The sequence below is a fragment of the Bos mutus genome, chromosome 3 (genome assembly GCF_027580195.1).
Source record: "Bos mutus isolate GX-2022 chromosome 3, NWIPB_WYAK_1.1, whole genome shotgun sequence".
In the NCBI taxonomy this organism is placed as follows: Eukaryota; Metazoa; Chordata; class Mammalia; order Artiodactyla; family Bovidae; genus Bos; species Bos mutus.
The window spans coordinates 108,154,596-108,179,003 of NC_091619.1; the positions used below are offsets into that span (position 1 = coordinate 108,154,596).

General features: G+C 34.8%; 1 protein-coding gene across 9 annotated transcripts in view; it reads right to left on the reverse strand.

Annotated features, from left to right (window-relative positions):
• Window positions 1–24,408, reverse strand: part of ZMYM4 (zinc finger MYM-type containing 4) — a 163,910-nt gene that overhangs the window by 48,493 nt on the left and 91,009 nt on the right. For all 9 annotated transcript variants that reach the window (XM_005892637.3, XM_070368447.1, XM_070368445.1 and 6 more), the window contains 13 exons: window positions 19,839–19,923; window positions 19,345–19,600; window positions 14,858–15,032; window positions 14,533–14,745; window positions 10,715–10,865; window positions 10,134–10,249; window positions 9,415–9,690; window positions 9,095–9,245; window positions 8,148–8,320; window positions 7,278–7,428; window positions 6,585–6,725; window positions 6,213–6,250; window positions 5,017–5,161 (listed from right to left, as the gene is read on the reverse strand). In XM_005892637.3, coding sequence (XP_005892699.2) covers window positions 5,017–5,161; window positions 6,213–6,250; window positions 6,585–6,725; window positions 7,278–7,428; window positions 8,148–8,320; window positions 9,095–9,245; window positions 9,415–9,690; window positions 10,134–10,249; window positions 10,715–10,865; window positions 14,533–14,745; window positions 14,858–15,032; window positions 19,345–19,600; window positions 19,839–19,923 — 2,071 coding nt within the window. The remainder of the gene's footprint in view (window positions 1–5,016; window positions 5,162–6,212; window positions 6,251–6,584; window positions 6,726–7,277; window positions 7,429–8,147; window positions 8,321–9,094; window positions 9,246–9,414; window positions 9,691–10,133; window positions 10,250–10,714; window positions 10,866–14,532; window positions 14,746–14,857; window positions 15,033–19,344; window positions 19,601–19,838; window positions 19,924–24,408) is intronic.

The window sequence follows — 24,408 nt, forward strand, 5'->3', positions numbered from 1 at the left end:
ATCCTCTGACGCCCTCCTCTCCTTCCATCTCATCCTTTGATGCCCTCTTCTCCTTCTGCCCTTGATCTTTCCCAGCACTGGGGACTTTTCCAATGAGTCGTCTGTACGTGTCAGATGACCAAAATACTGAAGCTTCAGCTTTAGCATCACTCCTTCCAGTGAATATTCAGGGCTGATCTCCCTTAAGATTGATCTCCTTGCTCTCCAAGGGACTTTCAGGAGTCTTCTCCTGCACCACAGTTCGAAGGCAACAACTCTTTGGTGTTCTGCCTTCTTCATGGTCCAGCTCTCACAACCATACATGACCACGGGGAAGACCAGAGCCTTGATTATACGGACCTTTGTTGGCAAAGTAATGTCTCTGCTTTTCACCACGCTGTCTAGGTTTGTCATCTCTTTCCTGCCAAGAAGCAATCATCTTCTGATTTCATGGCTGCAGTCACCATATGCAGTTATTTTGGAGCCCCAAAAAAGGAAGATCTGTCACTACTTCCATCTTTTCCCCTTCTATTTATCATGCAGTAACCAAGCTACATGGTGGTAAACTAGGTCACTATTTTGGGACTGACATGTACAAACTGCTATATTTAAAATAAATATCCAACAAGGACCTACTGCAAAAAAATATTAAAAATAACTTTTTAAAAAGGTACTATTGACACAATAAAAATACAGGACTATCTTATCTATAGCCTTGCTATACAACATGGTTCATGAACCAGCACTGCTATTACTCAGGAACTTTAAAGATGCAGAACCTCAGCTCCACTAAATCATAATCTACATAGCAACATTCCCAAGTAATTCATATGCATGTTCATGTTTGAGAAGTACTGCCTAGAGGATAACCTTCCAGGTCTAAGAATCTAAGATTCCTTTCTATTTTAAAAATTCTGGGATTTTCAGATGGCAGCATAAGGAGCTCCAGAGATCCATTCTTTAGGGAAACAAGCAAAGCTGGTGAAAATCTAAAAAATAACCATTTAAATTATTTTGAAATTGTCCAAAGGGTACACATCAAATGGAGAAATGTTTAAGAAAATCTACTAAATACAGTAAGAACAGTAGGAGTCTATGACATTTGATCTACCACCTGCTCCACATCCCTGCCTCACCCAGCTCAATATGACAGAAACTCTACTCTGGAATGGATGTCACCAACAAGAATGGGCTCCTCTTCCTTCAGCTCCCAATTCAAGGTTACTGTATCTCACCAGGAGGGGCAGGCCACCATTATCTCTTATTCCCTCAAACTCCAGGACAGAAAGGTTAATTTCCTAGTGCGTATCACTACCACCCATAAAGAGAAAACCTACTACAGGAATTAAAACTCAACATTCAAAAAACTAAGATCCTGGCATCCGGTCCCATCACTTCATGGCAAACAGATGCAGAAACAATGGAAACAGTGACAGATTTTATTTTCTTGTGCTCCACAATCACTGTGGACGGTGACTGCAGCCATAAAATTAAAAGATGCCTGATCCTTAGGAGAAAAGCTATGACAAACCTAGACAGCATATTCAAATGCAGAGACATTACTTTGCCAACAACGGTCCGTAGAGTCAAAGCTATGGTTTTTCCAGTAGTGACGTAGGGATGTGAGAGGTGGACCAAAAAGAAGGCTTAGTGCTGAAGAATTGATGCTTTCGAACTGTGGTGTTGGAGAAAACTCTTGAGTCCCTCAGATTGCAAGGAGATCCACCCAGTCAATCCTAAAGGAAATCAATCCTGAATATTCACTGGAAGGACTGATGCCGCAGCTCCAATACTTTGGCCACCTGATGTGAAGAACTGACTCATTGGAAAAGACCCTGATGCTGGGAAAGATTGAAGGCAGGAGGAGAAGGGGACAACCCAGGACAAGATGGTTGGATGTCATCACTGACTCAATGGACATGAGTTTGAGCAAACTCCAGGAGATGGTGAAGGACAGGGAAGCCTGGTGTGCTGCAGTCCATGGGGCTGCAAAGGGTCAGACATGACTGAGGAACTGAACATCAACAACTACAGGAACAGCAAGGCTATCAAAGCCAGGGTCTGAACAACCTTCATCCCAGTTCACCTGTAGGGCAGAGATTCCATGCTAGCAGAGGCCAGCTAAGAAGGTCAGAAGCTCACACTGTGCCCACAATCCAGAAAAGCAGTAGGTCAAAGAAGGAAGAGGCAGTTTATAAGAAAAGAAAGCCCTAAAGCTCTTCCCAAAAGAACTGACTTTATTTGAAACAGAGTGTGGAAAAGTCCAAACCTAAGGGTACTCTTTGTCATCAAGATGAAAAAAAGATGTCCTTTTCATTATAGGGGACTGGAATGCAAAAGTAGGAAGTCAAGAAATACCTGGAATAACAGGCAAATTTGGCCTTGGAATATGGAATGAAGCAGGGCAAAGACTAATAGAGTTTTGCCAAGAAAATGCACTGGTCATAGCAAACACCCTCTTCCAACAACACAAGAGAAGACTCTACACATGGACATCACCAGATGGTCAACACCGAAATTAGATTGATTACATTCTTTGCAGCCAAAGATGGAGAAGCTCTATACAGTCAACAAAAACAAGACCAGGAGCTGACTGTGGCTCAGATCATGAACTCCTTCTTGCCAAATTCAGACTTAAACCAAAGAAGTAGGGAAACCCACTAGACCATTCAGATATGACCTAAATCAAATCCCATATGATTATACAGTGGAAGTGAGAAATAGATTTAAGGGACTAGATCTGATAGAGTGCCTGATGAACTACGGACAGAGGTTCGTGACATTGTACAGGAGATAGGGATCAAGATGAACCCCATGGAAAAGAAATGCAAAAATGAGGAGGCCTTACAAATAGCTGTGAGAAGAGAAGCGAAAAGCAAAGAAGAAAAGGAAAGATATAAGCATTTGAATGTAGAGTTCCAAAGAATAGCAAGAAGAGATAAGAAAGCCTTCCTCAGCGATCAATGCAAAGAAATAGAGGAAAACAACAGAATGGGGAAGACTAGACATCTCTTCAAGAAAATTAGATACCAAGGGAACATTTCATGCAAAGATGGGCTCGATAAAGGACAGAAATGGTATAGACCTAACAGAAGCAGAAGATATTAAGAGGTGGCAAGAAGACACAGAAGAACTGTATAAAAAAGACCTTCACAACCCAGATAATCACGATGGTGTGATCACTCACCTAGAGCCAGACATCCTGGAATGTGAAGTCAAGTGGGCCTTAGAAAGCATCACTACAAACAAAGCTAGTGGAGTTGATGGAATTCCAGTTGAGCTATTTCAAATCCTGAAAGATGATGCTGTGAAAGTGCTGCACTCAATTTGCCAGCAAATGTGGAAAACTCAGCAGTGGCCACAGGACTGGAAAAGGTCAGTTTTCATTCCAATCCCTAAGAAAGGCAATGCCAAAGAATGCTCAAACTACCGCACAATTGCACTCATCTCACACGCTAGTAAAGTAATGCTCAACATTCTCCAAGCCACGCTTCAGCTATATGCAAATCATGAACTTCCTGATGTTCAAGCTGGTTTTAGAAAAGGCAGAGGAACCAGAGATCAAATTGCCAACATCCTCTGGATCATCGAAAAGGCAAGAGAGTTCCAGAAAAACATCTATTTCTGCTTTATTGACTATGCCAAAGCCTTTGACTGTGTGGATCACAATAAACTGTGGAAAATTCTGAACGAGATGGGAATACCAGACCACCTGACCTGTCTTTTGAGAAACCTATATACAGGTCAGGAAGCAACAGTTAGATCTGGACATGGAACAACAGACTGGTTCCAAGTAGGAAAAGGAGTACATCAAGGCTGTATACTGTCACCCTGCTTATTTAACTTCTATGCAGAGTGTATCATGAGAAACGCTGGGCTGGAAGAAGCACAAGCTGGAATCAAGATTGCTGGGAGAAATATCAATAACCTCAGATATGCAGATGACACCACCCTTATGGCAGAAAGTAAAGAGGAACTAAAAAGCCTCTTGATGAAAATGAAAGTGGAGAGTGAAAAAGTTGGTTTAAAGCTCAACATTCAGAAAATGAAGATCAGGGCATCTGGTCCCATCACTTCATGGGAAACAGTGTCAGAGTTTTATCTTTTTGGGCTCCCAAATTACTGCAGATGGTGACTGCAGCCATGAAATTAAAAGACGCTTACTCATTGAAAAAGTTATGACCAACCTAGATAGCATATTGAAAAGCAGAGACATTACTTTGCCAACAAAGGTCCGTCTAGTCAAGGCTATGGTTTTTCCAGTGGTCATGTATGGATGTGAGAGTTGGACTGTGAAGAAAGCTGAGTGCCGAAGAATTGATGCTTTTGAACTGTGGTGTTGGAGAAGACTCTTGAGAGTCCCTTGGACTGCAAGGAGATCCAATCAATCCATTCTGAAGGAGATCAGCCCTGGGATTTCTTTGGAAGGAATGATGCTAAAGCTGAAACTCCAGTACTTTGGCCACCTCATGCGAAGAGTTGACTCATTGGAAAAGACTCTGATGCTGGGAGGGATTGGGGGCAGGAGAAGAAGGGGACGACAGAGGATGAGATGGATGGATGGCATCACTGACTCGATGGACGTGTGAGTCTGAGTGAACTCCAGGAGCTGGTGATGGACAGGGAGGCCTGGCGTGCTGCGATTCACGCGGTCGCAAAGGGTCAGACACGACTGAGCGACTGAACTCAACTGAACTGAAGGGTGCTCTGGAAAATAATAGTTCCTCTTAACTAAGACCCTGTATATATAATTCCAAAAGCTATGGAATTTGGATATATTTCCCATAATAAATAACTGTCATGAATAAAGAAATGAAATGAAGCATTCATGGTATGGTATTATCAACTACCTTTCCTCTGCCATAACTAAGGTACTGAAAACACCTAACCCACGGGGATACTGTAAGGACTCAATTGTGCAATGTATATAAGCAATGAAATACATCACCTATGAAATAAAAGACACAATTAATGTAAGCACATACCACATTCCTTTCCTTTAGGAAAAATTAAACAAAGAAAACACAAGGAACATACCTGTCTGGCATTCTTTGTTTTGTGTATGTGGTTTGCAAGAGGTGGCCTTGGTCTGTGTGATGGGTTTGCACAATAAAGCTTTATTCTTCAGAAGTCTTGGAGGCTGGGAAGGTGGCAGTTTTAGGACATCTGTTTGTGTACTTGCCTAGTAAAAAAATACATCAGAAACGAAAAGCTTACTAATTATGAGAAATATTGTATAATATCATTGGAGAAGGAAATGGCCACCCACTCCAGTATTTTTGCCTGGAGAATCCTATGGACAGAAGAGCCTGGTAAGCCCCAGTCCACGGGGTCACACAGAGTCAGACACGACTGAGCGACTAACACTTCACTACATAATGTTACATTTCAAAGTATTATAATTTCAAAAGAAATGCTATAATGGAATCACATGTAAGACACAGAATATAAATATTCAATTAAATATGTAAGAAATACAAAATTCCTAAAATATCAACAGCAATAAAGGAATACCTTGATAACTACATATTAACTCTGAATGTATCTAATTACCAGTTCTATTAACCAAGAAAAATACCATTTGTATTAATGAAATATTGTTGATCAGTAACAATGATGGTTGAGCTTAAAATCAGAACTGTTTTTTCTTGACTGGGTTAAATCTTAGAAGAACCAGTTTCAAGGTAACTAGAAATAATAATATCACTCATGATCCTATAAGTAACTTGAGAAAAGATGATATGATAATTGTCCCAGAAACTAGGAAAGACTTTAGAAATGCCACTGTTCTAGTCCTAAGTTTTTCTCATTATTGATTTTGTCCTTAAGAGACAAAAATATTTAGCTTTAAAAAAAAAAAGAATGCTTATTTATAGCATAATCTTCACTGAATGGGAAACAAGCTACTTTCTACAAATACTTCATCTACAATCTGACTACATTACAAAATGCCCCAAATCCTTGTATGCCTAAATGCTATAAGATTTAATTCTATACAATTAAAACAAAAATTTTCAGTAACTATATAAAGCATTCAAAAAAACTGAAGTGCATAAAAGACCTAATTAAATAACCAGGAAATCCTGTTCCTGAACAAGATTAAATGAACTCATGAAATTTATTTTATATAATAAATAAAAAAAAAATGAATAAGGGCAAATCAGCTTAGACATATTCATTCTGCATAAGATGGAAAAGACAGTAGCAATAACAATAAAAATAATAAAACTTACATCCCCAATGATTTTTGCTGTTACTGTTGGAACTGCACCTGATATAAATAAAAATATAAAATTTAGGATCTTATTATTTAAACACTAGCATTAACAGCTGATTTTCAGAAAACAAACACAAAGTTTTATAATAAAAATATGTATTATCTTTTATTTTATTCAGGGGAAGAGTAGCATCTAAAGTATTATACAAGAAAAATAGATTTGGAAACTACAAAAACACTGTTTAATGCCAAAGCAGCACATAGGGAACCACGGTTCCTAATATGAATGTGACAAACACATGACAATGATTACAGACAGAAAAAAGGTAGAGGACCACTGTCGTCAACCTCAAAAAGGCTAAATAACTGCTGTCAAATCAAGCCATACCTTGTAAGACACTGTTAGAATTCACTGTGGGCTGAGCAGCAGGAGCACTTGCTAATGATACCACATTAGCTATAACTGGAGTTGAATCTTTTCTTAGAGATGGCGGCCCTGCTGAAGCAGCTGGCACCATGGAAATACTTGCTGATTAAAATAAACAAAAATAAGAAAACCTCATGTAATTTATATGAACATACATAGAAACCAACATCTTAAGATGGTTAAACAATGCTTTTATGTTAGAGTAAAATAGATTAAAGAGTCACTTCAAGATTAACTGTATTTTTTTCTATTTTTAAATTACTAAACCTTAAAAGTATTCCATGTACTTTCGCTTGCATAACTATGCATGTGGTATATACAAAAGGCTATGTGGTTTAGATTCCATGTTCTTTGTTATAATCTTAAGTGCTTTTCTAAAGAAGTCAAGATGTGTATCTTCAACTATAAAACGTTACCTGCCATTCTTTCCCATAAAGTTCTTACAGAGTTTATTTGACTAAATATGCTCAGAGAAAACTGAAAGAATTTAGGGCATTAACCTAAGGTGTTAAACAAAAGGGATCTACATGTTAATGTGATTTGAACAGAATGAAATCTACAATTCATGAAATTATTTACAACTATTTAAAGTTCTCAATCTGTGGAAGAGTAGTTAGTCCCTGGCATTGACCTAAGACTCAAGTTTAATTTTACCTGCATTGTTTTGTGAAGGTGGGTCACACATACTTTGCTGATTACAGAACATCAAAATACAAAGCAGGTTACAGAAATGTTTCATTTCTCCCCGCCATTTCAAGGACTCACTGAGCTTACCCTGTCGCTTACAACCATCACATTTTGCCATCTGAAAAAAGAAACAGAAGACAGTAAAGAAGTAAGAAATAAATTATCTATGGACTGATTAAATAAAAGGTCCCAGGTAACGAGTGAGGAAATCTGCTTAGAATTTAGATCACTAAAAGGAAGGTTAACTATCCTGGAGGGAGGGGCAATATACAGTAGGGGACTAGGAGGTACAAACTACTATGCAGAAAATAAGCTATAAAGATATTGTACACCACAGGGAATATAGGCAATATTTTATAATTATAAGTGAAGTATAACCTTTCCAAATTGTTAATCACTGTATTGCACACCTAGTACTTTACTATAATACTATAATTCAGCTTTTTTTAAGAAAAAATGAAGGTTAATGATTCTGAAATTGGAAATTATGTCAACAATCTTATACAATATTAAAAAAAGTCACATTATAGAGATGCCAAAAATAGCAATTTTTAAAAAGTGAAATGGAAATAGATTGATCCTCCTTAAACACGTCAGAAGACTATTTTAAAGTGAATAATTATAATTTTAAATATTTTAATGTTTTAAGACATATGTCTTCTACAAGGAAATTAAAAAACAAAAGCAATGTAATTTCAGTAACATTAAAGTCTTTTTAAATCCTACATTAATACTTAACACTGAAAATCATTAATTGCCCTTTATACTATTTGAAAGAAAAAAAGAAGGGAAAAATGTGCCCTAACTTGAAAAACCAGGAATGTGAATCATATTTACCTGACAGAGCAAAACTGTATATTTGGACATGCATTCTTCACAACAAAACTCTTCTACTTTCCCCCCTAAATTATTCTGTACCAATTTGGGAGATGTCTGTAAACAATAACTGCACATTTTACAGTGATTTCCCCAGCGTTTTGCCAAGTCATGTTTATAAAGCAATTTGCAACCTAAAAAAATCAGAGAAGGTAAAATTAACATTAGAGAGAATAGTAAGTATTTACATCTTTAATTTAAATGCCCTATGATAAAGTTTGCACAGTTGGGTTCTCACCAATTAGTAGATCAAGAAATCAATTTAGAGGATTGATACTACCATTTTCTTTTTTTAAACAAAATAAGACAGCAGAGCAAATATTACAGTCCATCATATATAATAAAAGTCAGTTTTGTTTTATAAAACTTGTTTTCTTTGGGTATGTGATCATACACTGGGTCACAATGTAAAATGTATGTTTTCTGCATGTGGTCAAGAGGTTTGAAAGCCACTAGACTAGGTTACTTCTGCATGGTTTTAGAGTAAAACAAAACATTCTAAACTTACAGTCATCTAAATAAGGAAGACATGCTGATTTGCATATTCAGAAATATAATGGATGTTTAAAAAAAAAAGTATAATCTTAGGATGCTACGAAAATTTAAGCAGTTCCTTTTAGAAATAAATATAAGAACTAAAAGATGCTCATCAATCTAATAACATTAAACATTTCTCCCATCACCATCATTTTTGCTATATACTGTGAAGATCTTTTCCTTCATTTTAACATCTTTATAATATGAAGGATTATACCAGAAAAGAGTGAACAAGTATAAACAAAACAAAAGGTTTTGGTGTTATATACAAAGGATGAAATAGATAAAACTTACACAGTGACAGCTTAAATTATCAACTACTTTTCAAATAACCAACATGCTCGGTAGGGAAGATAATCTTCTATCTTTACCTTCACTACAGAATGACTTGTCAGCCCCTGAGAATCGTACAGTCTCCTTTATAATTTTCTCAATTTTACAATATTCACACATTGCCATTACATTATTTATTTTCTTATATTCATCAGAACAATTTTTGCCACAGAACTGAAACATTTTACCCTGCAAAGAAATAAGATTAAGTACTAATTAAACATTTGGCTTTTATCTTGGGGAAATCTTTATCTCTCTTTCAAAGAAACAGTGTAATTTTGAAAGGTGAAAAGCCAGAAGTAAGTTTACAAATTGATCATTTTATACCCAAACTCTCTATCACGCTCCTATACTTTACCTTATAGTCGAGAAGTTCTGGTTTTGTGGCAAAAAGACGGTTACAGTGCTGACACTTGAGTTTTACAACACTTCGTGCAAACCCCACATGTTGGGATTGGGCAGCAAGACGCTGGAGACCAGCTGCAGCAGAGCTGCTGATGGAAGTGGGAGAAACAGCAGAGGTGTTACCCCCTCCTGCTGACACTGTTGAACCTGTAGGGATGCTTACAATTACTTGGCCCTGAGACAAGGGCACTACTGAAGAATTCATTCCTGCTGGTTTGTTGAACAAATTCTGAAAAAAGAAACAAATAAAAAGATCAATCTACTCACTTTTTCAAATAAGAGGGCACTGAGTACCTACCTATATCAAGCACGGTTCTAGGCACTTAACATACATTTGTGAACAGGCAAAAATCCCTGCCTTTCAGTAGCTTATAATTGAATGGGGGGAGTGTTATTTACATCCAAAAAATAAAATAATTTAACTAATGATAATCTTTAAAGATAATATCCTCCCAATAGATAATCTAGGTAATAATAGTATCATTTAATTTCACAGGAAGCAATTAAATAACATGCATCCAAATAGAGGATGGACCAAAGAACCCTAGTTTATTTACTAAAACTGAGACAGAAATGTCGGCAATCCAGGCAGTTAGCAAACACCTAATAAGTTTACTTCACTATTGTAGGCTACTAACTGGCTGGAGAAAAGGAAGAGTCCTGAAGCCATACCTGGAAAGCTACCACACAACTGTAGCTGCAGAAGTTGCGTATACTTCCATCTGACATGGCTAGGTGATACTGAGGGATTGCTGAGGTTTTACAACTGTTACACTGAACTTGTACACCTTAGCAAATCAAAATAAAAGCTAATGAGTAATACATACAAATGTATGAGAAAGTACAATACATGAAAATTCAAGGGCCAAGTCATGTTGCAGGAACTAAAATTAAACTTAGTTACCTCACATGTAGACAAAAACTAACAATGCTAAATGATGATTTAAAGTTGTCACGGTCTACACCCTAAAACTAAAAAATAACAAATCTTGAAATAAATTAGGTGTGAATAAAGTACATTTAAAAAGCCCTAAATTCTTTTGGTAAGGAAGATGTACAAATAGGCAAGCAAGTAAAATAAACATAAAACACGCAATCAAGATAATAGGTGATATTTTACAACACAGATCTGATATATTTTAATTTGCATTAAAATCAATTAAATATGGACAAAAATCTGTACTACAAAAACAAAGCAATAATCATAATTTTTTCAAATATTATATTTATAAAGTTTATGAAACCAATATTACCTGCAGAAGTAACCATTTTAACTCTGTAAGCAGATAAGCAATTAACAGAACAGAAAAGCTCTGTCTTTCCCAAGCTATTGGTATTTTCAATCATTTCTGCTGAGGATCTCAATGATTTGCAAAGCGCACACGGTGTAATTTTGGCTGATTTCTATTAAGAGAATAAAATAACATTCATTTTCACCAAATTACAAGTGAAAGCATAATTCTTTTAAATGTTTATACTTAACACTGTTGAAATATTTTAAATTAGTGGCTTCCAAACTTTTATGATTACAATCCTCAGTAAGAAATATATTTTAGATTTCTGATGTTTTGTGGTTGTGTATTAAATAAGCATGTACATAAAACTGAAAAGTTTCATAAAATAATATATATAGTGATAAGCTTGATATTTTTCCTTTCTACTCATCTTCATTAAAAAACAATGCTCTTTAGCAACTAATTTTGGGATCTATTAATTCATTGCAACTACTGTTTTAAAAACATTATTTTAGACTTCCCTCTCAGATTGTAAAGAATCTGCCTGGAATGTGGGAGACCTGGGTTTGATTCCTGAGTTGGGGAGATCCCTGGGAGAAGGAAATGGCAACCCACTCCAGTATTCTTGCCAGGAGAATCCCGTGGACACAGGAGCCTGGTGGGTTACAGGTCTGTGGGGTCACAAAGAGTCAGACACACTGAGTGACTAACACTTTCTTTCACTTCAAGATAAGCATAAGGGGTTAAGTACAAACTATTCAGTATTATGTATAAAGTAAATTAGCTATAAGAATATACCATACAAAACTCCAACCAAACAAATCCCCCCCACTATTTTAAAAATTACACAACAGAGAATTCATGCTCTTACTCTCTTCAAAACATTGGAAGAACTTTCCCACAAAAGGTGCTGCATATAGCAATGAAATGTGAATCCAAGGAAATCAATAAACTTACCAGAAAAATTCATTTTCAAATATACTACCTCTAACAATAACAAAGCACAGGGAATTCCCTGGCAGTTCAATGGTTAAGACTCCACACTTCCACTGCAGGGGCCATGGGTTTGATCCCTGGTCAGGGAACTAAGATCCCACATGCCACATGGCACAGCCAAAAAATAAATTAATAATAACAGCAAAGCACACTCTAAGCAATAAAGTGAGAAGAAACTTTGGATATCTCAAGTGTCCAATACAGACAATGAAAGAATCTGTTATCTTAAGTTCCCACTCTGTGAATCAGTAGTAAATAATGCTAAATACTATTAACATGTCATACATTCAGGATAACTTATACAGTATATCTAGCACCAATTAAAAGATTTCAAGATTCCTATGTAAGACTTGCTATTAAAATAAATACATGTTCAAGTGAGCACATTCTTGCATTCTGGAATGTCTTCAGCATCTCCAACCCCATTTGTCCTTTCTTCCTCCATCAAGGCTACAAATACAAACTTCATTTGTAAGAATTAGGTCAAGAGTTATCTCTGAAACTACCAAGCAGAACTGACCTTGCTTCTGCGGTGCCCTTCTGAATCCCTTAATAATTACATAGCATCTCTACACAGTTATATGTGTATCTCCCCAAGGAACATATAGCACCTCAAAACAGGAACCACATCTAATGCTTGTTAAATAAATTTAACAATTATATAGAAGAAAAGAAAAGTAGCAGAAATGACCATCTTCAGCATTTCAGGCTGTATACTAGGTGCTTTCTCATTCTTACTTCACATAATCCTAGAAACATCCCAGTGACACTGGTAGTACACATTCATTTATAGAAAAGAAAATGCAGTCAGGGAGTTTAACCGCTTTCCCCAATATAAAATTCTATTTGAATAGAAAGTCTGGAAATCAAATCAAAATCCATTTACTTCTAAATCCACATCCTTTCTCTAAAGTACACACTAATAAGTGAAAAGTTTAATAGGTATTAGCTAAATTAAAAGTAATAAACTTAAACTTAAGGCATTTCAAAGTATTTCTCCTCTGGTGGACCATACTACCATCTTCCAATAGACCGAATAGAAGTAACTTTTAGAACTTGATACAGTATCAGGAAAACAGTCTTTTGGACAAAGATAAAGCAAATGAAGATGCTGGATTTTTTTCCCATGTGAAAATGAAAACGAAGTGTTTCTAAGGAAGGATTAACTAGGAACTAAGTCCTTTAAAAATGCTTGCACATTACCAAGAAATAAACGGAAATACTAGAATGTTTAAAATTTCAAGATCACTGCAAAGTTTTAAGAACAATTTAAAAGAAACTTCTCAATCAACATTATTAAATTCACCAGTTTTCATAAACTATATAAAAATTTACTATTCTATGAAAAAGAATGATCAGTAGATGCAGTGAAACAGGAAAGTATTATAAAACTGAAAATTTAAAAACTTCTTACTATCTTTCGTATCAATTTTAAAGTGGATTTTTAAATCAAAACTGATCAACAAAATATAAGCAGTATAAATAAAACTGCCAACACTGCTAATTATCAGAGGAATACAAATCAAAACTATACCTCACACCAGTCAGAACTGCCATCATTAAAAAGTCTATAAATAACAAATGCTGGTGAGGGTGTAAAAAAAAAAAAGGGAACACTTCCACACAGCTGGTGGGAATGTAAATTGGTGCAGCACTGTGGAAAACTGTACGGAGGTTCCTCAGAAAAGTAGAAACAGAATTACCATATGATACCACAATCCCACCCCTGTCCATACATCCAAACAAAATTGTAATTCAAAAAGATACATGCATCCCTACTGTTCACAGCAGCACTATTCACAATAGTCAAGACATGGAAACAACCTACATGTCCACTGAGAGATGAAGGATAAAGAAGACGTGGTGCATGTGCACAATGGAGTACTACTCAGCCATAAAACAGAACAAAATAATGCCATTTGTAGCAACATGGATGCAACCAGAGGTTATCATACTAGGTGAAGTAAGCCAGAAAGAAAAAGACAAATACCATATGATATCATTTATATGTGGAATTTAAAATCGGACACAAATGAACCTATCTATGAAACAGAAACAGAATGAGGGACGGACATAGAAAATAAATTGATGGTTGCCAAGGCAGGAGGGTGGGAGAGGGATGGATTGGGAGTTTGGGATTAGCAGATGCAAAAATTAGAATGCATAAACCAAAATGATGAGACTGGGGATTTCTGGGAGATGCATTATATTTTCTTCTTCGTGCTTTTCTGCATTTTCTGTTCAAAAACATTTAATGAAAAAAATTCCAGAAAGTTTCAAAAAAGCAAAAGAATTTGCTGCATGCCAGCAACTATTTACATGGCATTTACAATGTATTAGATTTTATAAGTAATCTGGAGATGATTTAAAGTATGCAGGAGAATGTATGTAGATAATATACAACTGGTGGGCTGCAGTCCATGGGGTCGCTAAGAGTCGGACACGGCTGAGCGACTTCACTTTCACGCATTGGAGAAGGAAATGGCAACCCACTCCAATATTCTTGCCTGGAGAATCCCAGGGACGGGGGAGCCTGGTGGGCTGCCGTCTCTGGGGTCGCACAGAGTCGGACACGACTGAAGCGACTTAGCAGCAGCAGCAGCAGCAGGCCTTCTGATTCTGGTTTCCTCAGGGTTCCTGGAAGCAATCCCCCATGGACACTGGGGTACAACTAGTACTTATAAAGCTCCGTAACAAGAGTGTTTAACATACAAGCATTTCACAAATACTATTTAGATGCAAAAATATTAATTAAGCTAATAATAAGAACTTAATATTTTTGTGACATTTTCATAAATAATTTCTACCAAAATAGATCCTTCTGAAGTATGGTCACATACCTGCTTATATGCTGTGACACATGTTGAACTACAAAACTTCTTAGACTGTCCCTCTATCTGAAGCATGTGGCATTGTCCAGAGCCACTGTAGCAGTAACCCCCACAGTTTTCACAACAGTTCATGGTGAGATTGTTAGCAGAGCGAAATTTAGAGAAGCAGGCATCACTGCAAAGTTTATGTACCACATTCTGGTAATTAACTTCATGTCGAATCTAGAAATTATAAAGTAACAACTTAGAAACAACAAGCAAAGATCATCAAAAGCTGTCGTTTAAGCACAAATACCAGACTCTTTCCCCCAGTACAGTAAAAAAGATAACTTACAACAGCATTCTTCTGACACATGCTGCATTTAGTTGAAATGCTATTTGTATTTATGGTAACAACAGGTTTTCTTTTCAGTTCATATGTTGACAAACACGACTGACTACAAAAATCTTTACTAGTGGTGGTATTTTCAAACTGGGCACTGATCACATCCTTTGGATTTAAAATGTCTCTAAAAATGACAACAAAGATAAAATAAGCCACAACATAATTCATTTTTTTCCTTTTTGTCAACTAGAAATATCAAATGAAACAAGGGCAATTAAAAGTGTAGGGAAAGGGCATGGAAATTTAAACCTGAAACCTGGGTTTTCTTGAATAAACTGATAAATCTCTTTGATCCTCAAACTCTGTTGTATAAAATGAAATGAATACAGTTCATAGAACTGTTGTGAGGATCAGTATACTATGTTTTAAGATAAATACTTATCATTTACTATCTCTAGGAGGAAGAATTATAGGAGATTCTCATTTTCTTTACTCAGGTCTCCTGTATGTTCAAAATACTCTTCAAATAACATTACATTTGAAAAATTTGAAGTCACTATCTTTTAAAAGAATACATTTAAAACTACACAGTGCATATTCTATCAAGATTATATTGAATTGAACATTTTCATATCTAAGTGATTCGATCTGTAAGCATTAGTAAAAGACAATGAAGGTTAAAACTGTGATAATTAAGACTCCCTACCTTTCCACCCTTTATCCCACTCCCAAATCAGTCTTACTGCATAGAAGTTTATGAGATAGTTTAAGTGCAAACCATTTTAAAAACCAGTAATTCTTTAAACAATGCCTCTGTCCCATGAGTATACACTCACATAATAATAAATAAACTGTTATATTCATTCTTACATTTTCAACAGATTACACTAATACAGTATTTTTTAGAAAAGATTACAAATACCCCTGCTTCAATACAGGAAAACAGTGAACACAGTGGGATTCATCACAATACTGTAATTCGTAACACCACACCTCATCTTCAATACTCAGAAGCTTAACACTGCTCTATTATCTGCATTTTCTCACCTTTTATAGCTATTTTTAATTAGGTTTTAATTTACTATATTTCATTTATAAGGGTATTTAATGAGCAGTTATATTGAGTCAGGGACTAGCCCAACCCTAGGCGAAGTAATGGTACAAGCACTCAAGGAGCTTGTATACTGAGACAAGCACATAAATGATATATTAAATACTGTAACAAGTATTCTTAAAATAGTATAATAATTTTGACAAATATATTTATATACATAAAATGTACTACTGAAATATTAGACAAGATGTGACATGAAAATTATGATATTTTATCTGAACCTTAAATAGGTGTTTTCTAGAAGGCTAAGGAGATAAGAGTTGGGGAACAGCATGGATTGAGGCAACAGAAGCATAAAAACAGCTACTTCTCCCAGCTCTTAGTATGTTTAACATCCAGCTGCATTACATTTTATTGATACAGATTACATCTTATGTCAGAATGAGAATGAGCAACATCATTTCAGATAGCAAAAATTCAGAAATGGTACAGACAATCCTGAAACAGTTACTTCTCTGAGTACTATTATATCTAGAAAACTGATCTATGGGTATTAATTAAGACAAGTATCCTTATCCAAATTATCTCTTTTAAATGTTGAATTTGATGACAAAAGCAAAGACAGAGGCAAAAATGAACACAGGATATGTGGGAGAATGTGAAAAATGTTTTTCATATCTGCCTATTTTTTGGATTAAAATCTCAACTTACTCTAGTAATGTTTGTTTCTCTATATACTTAAAACACGAAATAAATGTCAAAAAAATCAGAAAGTGTAGGATGTGAAATTGAGTTTTTTAAAATAAATTGTTACATCCTTATTACTAATGAAATCTAAAGATTAAATGATTAGCCAAAATATATTCAGACTTTAGGTTAAATTCAAGATGCTAAGAGATTTGGTTAATAAAAGACTAAAAAATAAAATTGTTACTCCAAACAGTGATGTAGCTTCTTTCAAGTGCTGCTGCTATTATTTCTACCAGTCTGCTGCTGCTAAGTCACTTCAGTCACGTCCAACTCTGTGCAACCCTAGAGATGGCAGCCCACCAGGCTCCCCCGTCCCTGGGATTCTCCAGGCAAGAACACTGGAGTGGGTTGCCATTTCCTTCTCCAATGCATGAAAATGGAAAGTGAAGTCGCTCAGTCATGTCCAACTCTTAGCGGCCCCATGGACTGCAGCCTACCAGGCTCCTCCATCCATGGAATGCGGCTACCTAATGCGAAGTGCTGACTCACTGGAAAAGACCCTGATGCTGGGAAAGACTGAAGGCAAAAGGAGAAGTGGGCAGCAGAAAATGAAATGGTTAGACAGCATCTTCAACTCAACGGACATGAATCTGAGCTAACTCTGGGAGATAGTGAAAGACAGGGAAGCCTGGCAGGTTGCAGTTTATGAGGTCGCAGAGTCGGACATGACTTAGCGACTGAACAACAACATAAAAATAGCAGTAAGCTTATCGGAAAAGAAATCTTTTCTATCTCCACCTATTCAAATTAAAGTAAAAATCCTTCTTACAGGGACTGAATTACAAATTAAACCTACTTGACTAAATGGACTATAAGGGGGGAAAATGAATGTGCCAAAACAAGCTGTTAAAACGTGACACTGAGTAAATCATTTAACTTCTTTGACTCTAATTTCCTTATATTTAAGGCACAATTCATATCAATAATTTTATAATCAGAAAAACCAGACTATTCCAGACTGTTGTAATGACTGTGTAAACGAGAGAAAAAAAGAGAAAGGAAAAGTGATGAAATGGAGATGAAAGAGTAGTTCAGAAAATGAAATGAAACAGAATACAAAGGAAAACGAAACTAATAAAAATGATTGAGGATTGAGAAACGAGTGAAAAAGGTACTCTGTAATAAGAGAAAGGGGGAAATGAAGACAGAAAATGAAAAAGAAAAACTGAGGTGATAAGCAGGCAAGGAGTACCTGAAAAAAGACCAGAAAGGGGTAAAGGAAAGAGCAAAGGATTTAACAAAAGGTAACAGAGTAAGTGAAGGAAGAGGTAGAACAGTTTAAAGTCAAAGAATGACAGGTTGAAATTTATGGGTAAGACCAAACATTACAAAAGAAGAAAATGTAATCTTAAAAATAATTAAACTACGTAAGATCAAAACTAAGGAATGACATGCAGGTAAAAATAACCATCTCCAGATAATGGGAAGTCAATACCAGAGCTCAAAGAAATACAGTGAATTTAGATGAGAAGAGCAACATGTATGGATAAGAATTCAAAAACACAAAAAGAGGGCACACATTTTAACTTCTATGAATTTCCTATGGTCATTTTGAAATTCATTGATAAATCATTGCAATAAATATCTATGACTATTATTATGAAAGGAGAAATCGCTGAAATTTTAGAAAGTGCTGACTGCTCAAGAATTAAATAAAGAAACATAAAAGGAAGTTATTACATGAAATTATTTCATGGCAAAATAGGAAACTGAAAAAAGCCTTATAAAAAGTCTAATTCTCAGGTTGATTAGCCTTAGAAAGATGATAAATTTACTAAAATACAATAATTAGATATGTGGTCTGTAAGTAATCATTTTTTAAAGCATATTTCATAATTCAAACAGTATAAATAAAGTCTACTTTTACTAAATTTAACTTGAAACTTAAAGGAATGCAAATATAACTTCTGGAACATCTAACCATACTCAAATTTCTTTTAGAAGTTTCTTTCTGTATGCCTTTTCCAACTGAACTAGAAGAGGGAGCATCTTTTTCCCTTTCTAGTCAGAAAAGGGCAACATCCTTGTATTGATCTAAGTATTGATACAAATAAATCATAGTTTGAGTAGCTTAATAACAGAAGCCAAATTGTTTCAGAACAAAAGCATTATTCATCTTTTTCTGACTTATTTAAACAGTATCTAATGACCACCCTGCAAAATTAGTTCATATTCCTCAAATGATCCTGTCATAATTTTTTGTTGTTAAACACTGAACTATAACCTCTGAGATACTTCAGAAATACTGAGAAGATAAAAATAAATATACTTGAATCTAATTAAAGTTAATATGAAAAGTATTAAATGAATTCCAACTATGTAAACAAGAAATACACACAAGCATTAAATATTTGTTGGACTTAAGTGTCTATTGCCTACAGTTATAAAATACTTCAGTCACATATTACTCTAAGTTATGCAGTTTTTGTTTTATAAAGCATCTCAACTAACAGAGATGCTAAAATATGTTTCAAAAGTATCTCTTATTATATAAAATGCACATTAATTAAAGTTAAAAGAAAGCTGAGCACCTATCATCCTAAAAGACGGAAAGCAGCAGCAACAAGTTTGTAGTAAACAATGTGTGATATTTCTCAAAAAACACAGAAAGGTAGAAATTAAACAATGCACAAATAAGAACAAAGCATCTTGAAAGAAAGGAAACAGAAGATAATTTAGAATTCTGCTATACTTTGAGCAACTTGAGCAAGTTTTCTTAGTGGGAGGAGGCGGTGGGCGGGCAGGTGGAACTGTATATCCAGTGAGGCACAATGTAGAGCAGAACAGCTGCGTAGACCCTTTCCTCTGATAAGCAGTTTGCCCCTTCTGGAGGATTTTTTTACAACCAGAACAGGAAACTCGAACAGCTGTGGCTGGAACTGAAGGAAGCATTTTATTCATGCCAGATGACGCCAGTGAAGGCTGAAAGCCAGTAGTCAACTGTGGAGCTTTAAAAAAAAATTGAAAAAAAGTTTTACTTTTTACCATGAATTTTAAGTAGGCATCCTTTCTTTCTCTTCTAGAACTAGTTTTGAAATCCAACACTAATTATGCCAAAGCACAATTAAAGCCATTCTAAACAGGCAGAGAGAACTGCCTAGTTTACTAATATAAGTAGGTACTTCCTCTCACTCACACTGGTCAGAATAAACAAACATGATTCATTCATTCAGTTCTGTTTCTTACCAAGAGGACTGCCACTGACTGAAAACACAGCGCTAATTTTCAGTTCCCCCTCTTGAGTTTTTTGCTGTTGGCCATGACTATACTCCTTTTTAAAAAAGAAAAATAAATAAATATGTAAATAAAAAATGAATACAATGTGTCTAAAGAAATTGAAACATTCAAGACATTTTACTAAGTCTATACAGGGGTGGAAAATGTTTACTACATTAGTAAGAAATAATAGCAAGCAAACTATAATTACAATGAGGGTATAACAGGTTGATACATGCTGAGAGTTTAAGAGGTAAAAAATCAAAGTAGCTATCTAATTAGCCTACAGCACTACCAGATATTCACAAGCTATTGTTTAATTCTTAGTTTACTACAGTATTTTAAGTATTTATATTTATAAAAGTAATACACACTTACTATACAAAATTTAGACAAATAGAAATCAGAAAAAAATTCTTAGAATATTTCCATTACCCCCAAACAACCAACCACTGTTATTCTTTTGGTATATTTCTTTCCAGTCTTTTCCCCTCCGATATGTGTTTCTTAACACAGCTGTAGTTATATTGAATATATCATTTTTATAAAGTGATTTTTTTGGTCACTTGAATCAACTGAATATTTGCATATTACCACACTTTACTCCAAAATAACTTCTAGTGGCTAAGTATCAGTGTTTCTAAAGGAGGATTCCAAGAATCCATGAGATCTATGTAAAGGTACTCTAAGCAGTATGAAAATTCTAAAAAAAATTTTGAGTTTTTGAGTAATTTTTTATAATTTGAATTAAGCTTATTTTCAGTCATGAATAATCACATATAACTGAGTTACACTACAAGTTTATAATACTGTTTTTAACTTTTACAATTATATTATTGCATTGTGAAACCTCTAAGTAATAGATTAACTTTTTATTTTTTAATTCACTGTTTACCACACTGAAACTTGCAAAACCCCAAAAGACGTCATGTTCTTGGAATTCTCAGGCAACTCCAACATACTCCCTTTTTTGTGGCAACAGGTGTCTGTACATTACTCAAATTCGAGAAATACTGATATATATTATTTAATAGACATAACAGATTACACAAGGATGAGACTGGGGTGAGGTAAGGCCCTTGCCTCAGGTATAAATTTAGGCACCAATTCTCAGTCATATTTTTTTTAAATGCAAAACTCCATGATAATATTTCAAAACTTTAAATAAGTAAAGACAGGATACCATTACTAATTCTTCCCTTGGCCTTAGTCTCCAATTTGGTGATAGCCCTGTATGGCAATGAAATTACAAAACCACAACCCAGTGCTGGTCCATTTGTTTCCACACATTTGCTTTAATCATTAATGCCATGATGTACATCTTTGTGAATGCTCATACATTCGTATTTAGGATTATCGCCTAAGGAAAGAACCTTAAAAGTGGAATTACGAGGTAGATAAGTATATAGTAAAGGTTCTTGGTGCACAATGACAGATTGCTTTTTAAAAATTTAACTACATTTATTCTAGCAATTTGTGAAAAAAGCCACTTAGTCTTTTCCCACTCTTGCTATAATTTCCAATTTTTTCAATATCCATTCACAAAAAAGCACTATAAGGTAATATTAACCTCCTATAGCATCTGTTATCAGTATTTCCTCAATAAGTTCAGTTAAAATTTTACATACTGAAGTTCCCATGTTTTGCCAAAAAAATCAGTGGTTTTAGTTTTAGCGATTCCTTCTATTTCTTACAAAGGGCTTCCCTTGTGGCTCAGACAGTAAAGCGTCTGCCTACAATGCGGGAGACCCGGGTTCGATCCCTGGGTCAGGAAGTTCCCCTGGAGAAGGAAATGGCAACCCACTCCAGTATTCTTGCCTGGAAAATCCCATGGACAAAGGAGCCCAGTAGGCTACAGTCCATGGGGTCGCAAAGAGTTGGACACCACTGAGCGACTTCACTTCACTTCTATTTCTTACAAAGTTCTACTTCCATGATAAAATGCTAAGAAAATGCTCTCATTGTTTATAGAGTCCTTTAATCCAGAGGTCAGCAAACTTTATCTGCAAAAGGCCAGATACGAAGTATTTCTGACTTTTCAAGCCATGCTATCACAACTACTCAACTCTGCCCTGGTAGACCAAAAGCATCCATAGATAATATATAAATGAACAACTGTGGCAATAACCAATAAAACTTTATTTACAAAAATTGTATACAGAAAAACAAAAACAAAACAGAAACAAAGAGGACAGGCAGGATTTAGCCTGCTGCTAGTAAGACAGTTTGTCAACTCCTATTTTAATCCATCCAGAATTTATTTATTTTGATATATAATGAGCATTTTTCTTTCTCTTTCTCTGAATAGCTGGTGAATTCCTTTCACTCACAATTAATATATCAAATTCCTCTAAAAATACCTCTTTTATGGCAATCTATTCTGCATCATTATCAGGCTACTACTCTTACGATTTCACACTATTCTAATGAAAATAACTGTGAGATGCTTAATCATTTAATAGTTTGCCATATCTCTAATTACTAGAATATACATATAATGTGTGTGTGCATGCCTATTTATTCTTCTTCAAAACATAAGAAACCATTGATATTTCATCAGAATTGTATCAGAACTATATTTTACTTTAGGAATAACTAATATCTTACTTTTTTTAAGAAAGTCTATCCATTCATTCAAGTTGTTTTATATGATACAGCACTTTTTAGTTGCTTTGCTATAGGAAATAGTGTATCTTTTCACTGTATTATCTAGGTGGGAAACTGATTTATAGAAATACTGCTCTGTTTTACATAATTAAAATTCAACTAGCCACTCAACTAAACTTTCATGAAATTTATTAACTTTCTAATAAAGATCCTTATCAGCAAATGATGATAATTTTGTCTCCCCTTTTCCATTATTTCTTCTAATTTCTTTAACATGTGTTGGGTCGAAAATCCAACAAGAGTTAAATAATAATTAATACTGACATCTGTAATATGTGTTCATTTACTAATTATTAACAGAAGGTTTCCATCATTTTACTTTTAAATTCAATGACTGTTATTGATCAGAAGTAGGTATTTCCTTACCTGATCAAGAGAGTATCTATTGTAAGAAATGTATAGTGAATTACATTGAAATTTTTTTGGCATCTATCTATGTATCTAGTCTTATTTGACCTGTTGATGAAGTTATACATTAAGAGATTTTCTAATACTGACTTATTCTAACATTCCTACATTATATAGTATATTAAGGCATATTACAAGTAAAAATCTTTTCTAATTTCAGAAAATTCAAAAAAAAATTAATATTCATGGGTATACTTTAATGGTCTCCAATCAGCTCTCTTTCTCAGTCTATGACAGTTATTTAAAACTTCTGCTATATTCCTTAAGCCTCAAGTACGTATTACTTATGTAACATAGTAAAATACACATATATCTTAAGTACTCTGCTTGTACACCCCACAATGCTTTCAAGGCAGAACCATGTTTGTGTTAGCATCCTCCCAACAATAACTAATTTCACAAATATTTAATAAAAAATCAATGACTAATAACTTGAGAAGTGAAAATCTTATGATCCAAAAGCTCTCAGAAGCAGAAAAACAGATGTCAAAACCAAAAAAATCCTTTACCAGTATCTTTACTTTCCCTTTGTTTACCATAAAGTATATATCAGTATTACAAGACAGTGTTTCAGAAATGAAAAACCCAGATTCTATAACCAAGTTAACTTGACATAGCTAAAAAACAAGCTCCAACATTTAATTATTGGATCCTACTTTCCACAACTATATGACTCACTATTGTCACAATTAACTGATTTGCTTTCCCATTCTAATCCATTTATTTCAATGAGATTATAGATTAGCTCTCCTTTTATTATGAGCAAAAAGAAAAAAAAATCATTATTTAAAAGTAATATTTACTGAATTCCCAGGTTTTAGAATCTATAGAAAAGGGGAAAAGAAAAAATGAGAAACAACTTTTATTTATAGAACAAAGTTTGGTAGACTAATAATAAGGCCTTGATGAAGGCCTCTGATTGGCTCCTTCCTGGCCATATGGCCTTGAATAACTTATTAACCTCTACAAACCTCAGTTCTCTTATCTATAAATGGACTTAATATCATCTACTCTGGCCTTTTTATTCTGGAGGATGAAACAATGTAGTACATATAAAAGTACCTGTAACTGTAAATATTATATAGAAAATATAGTAACATGCAATAGGATTTGAATGAAGAAATGTAACCAGGAGGACAAACGATGCTATGCCAGTAACAGAGGAAGGAGTACGATAACTGGAAAACCCAGAAAATTTTAACTGAAGAATAATCAAGAGCAATTGGGAACAAGTGGATAAACATATATAAACATATTTCCATATCTTAGTGAGTTATATGGGAAAGTAAAAAAACTAAGACCAAAATGAGTTGTGTAAAGTGGAGAAAAAGGAAGCAAGTTGAAACAAAGCTACAAGTTAAGCAAAGAGAAAAGCCAAGGGAGGTTTTTATAAGGTGCCAGAAGCTAAAGCTATGATCTTATTAAGTCAAGAGAAAAGTTATTACAAGTAACTGATGGTCAAAAG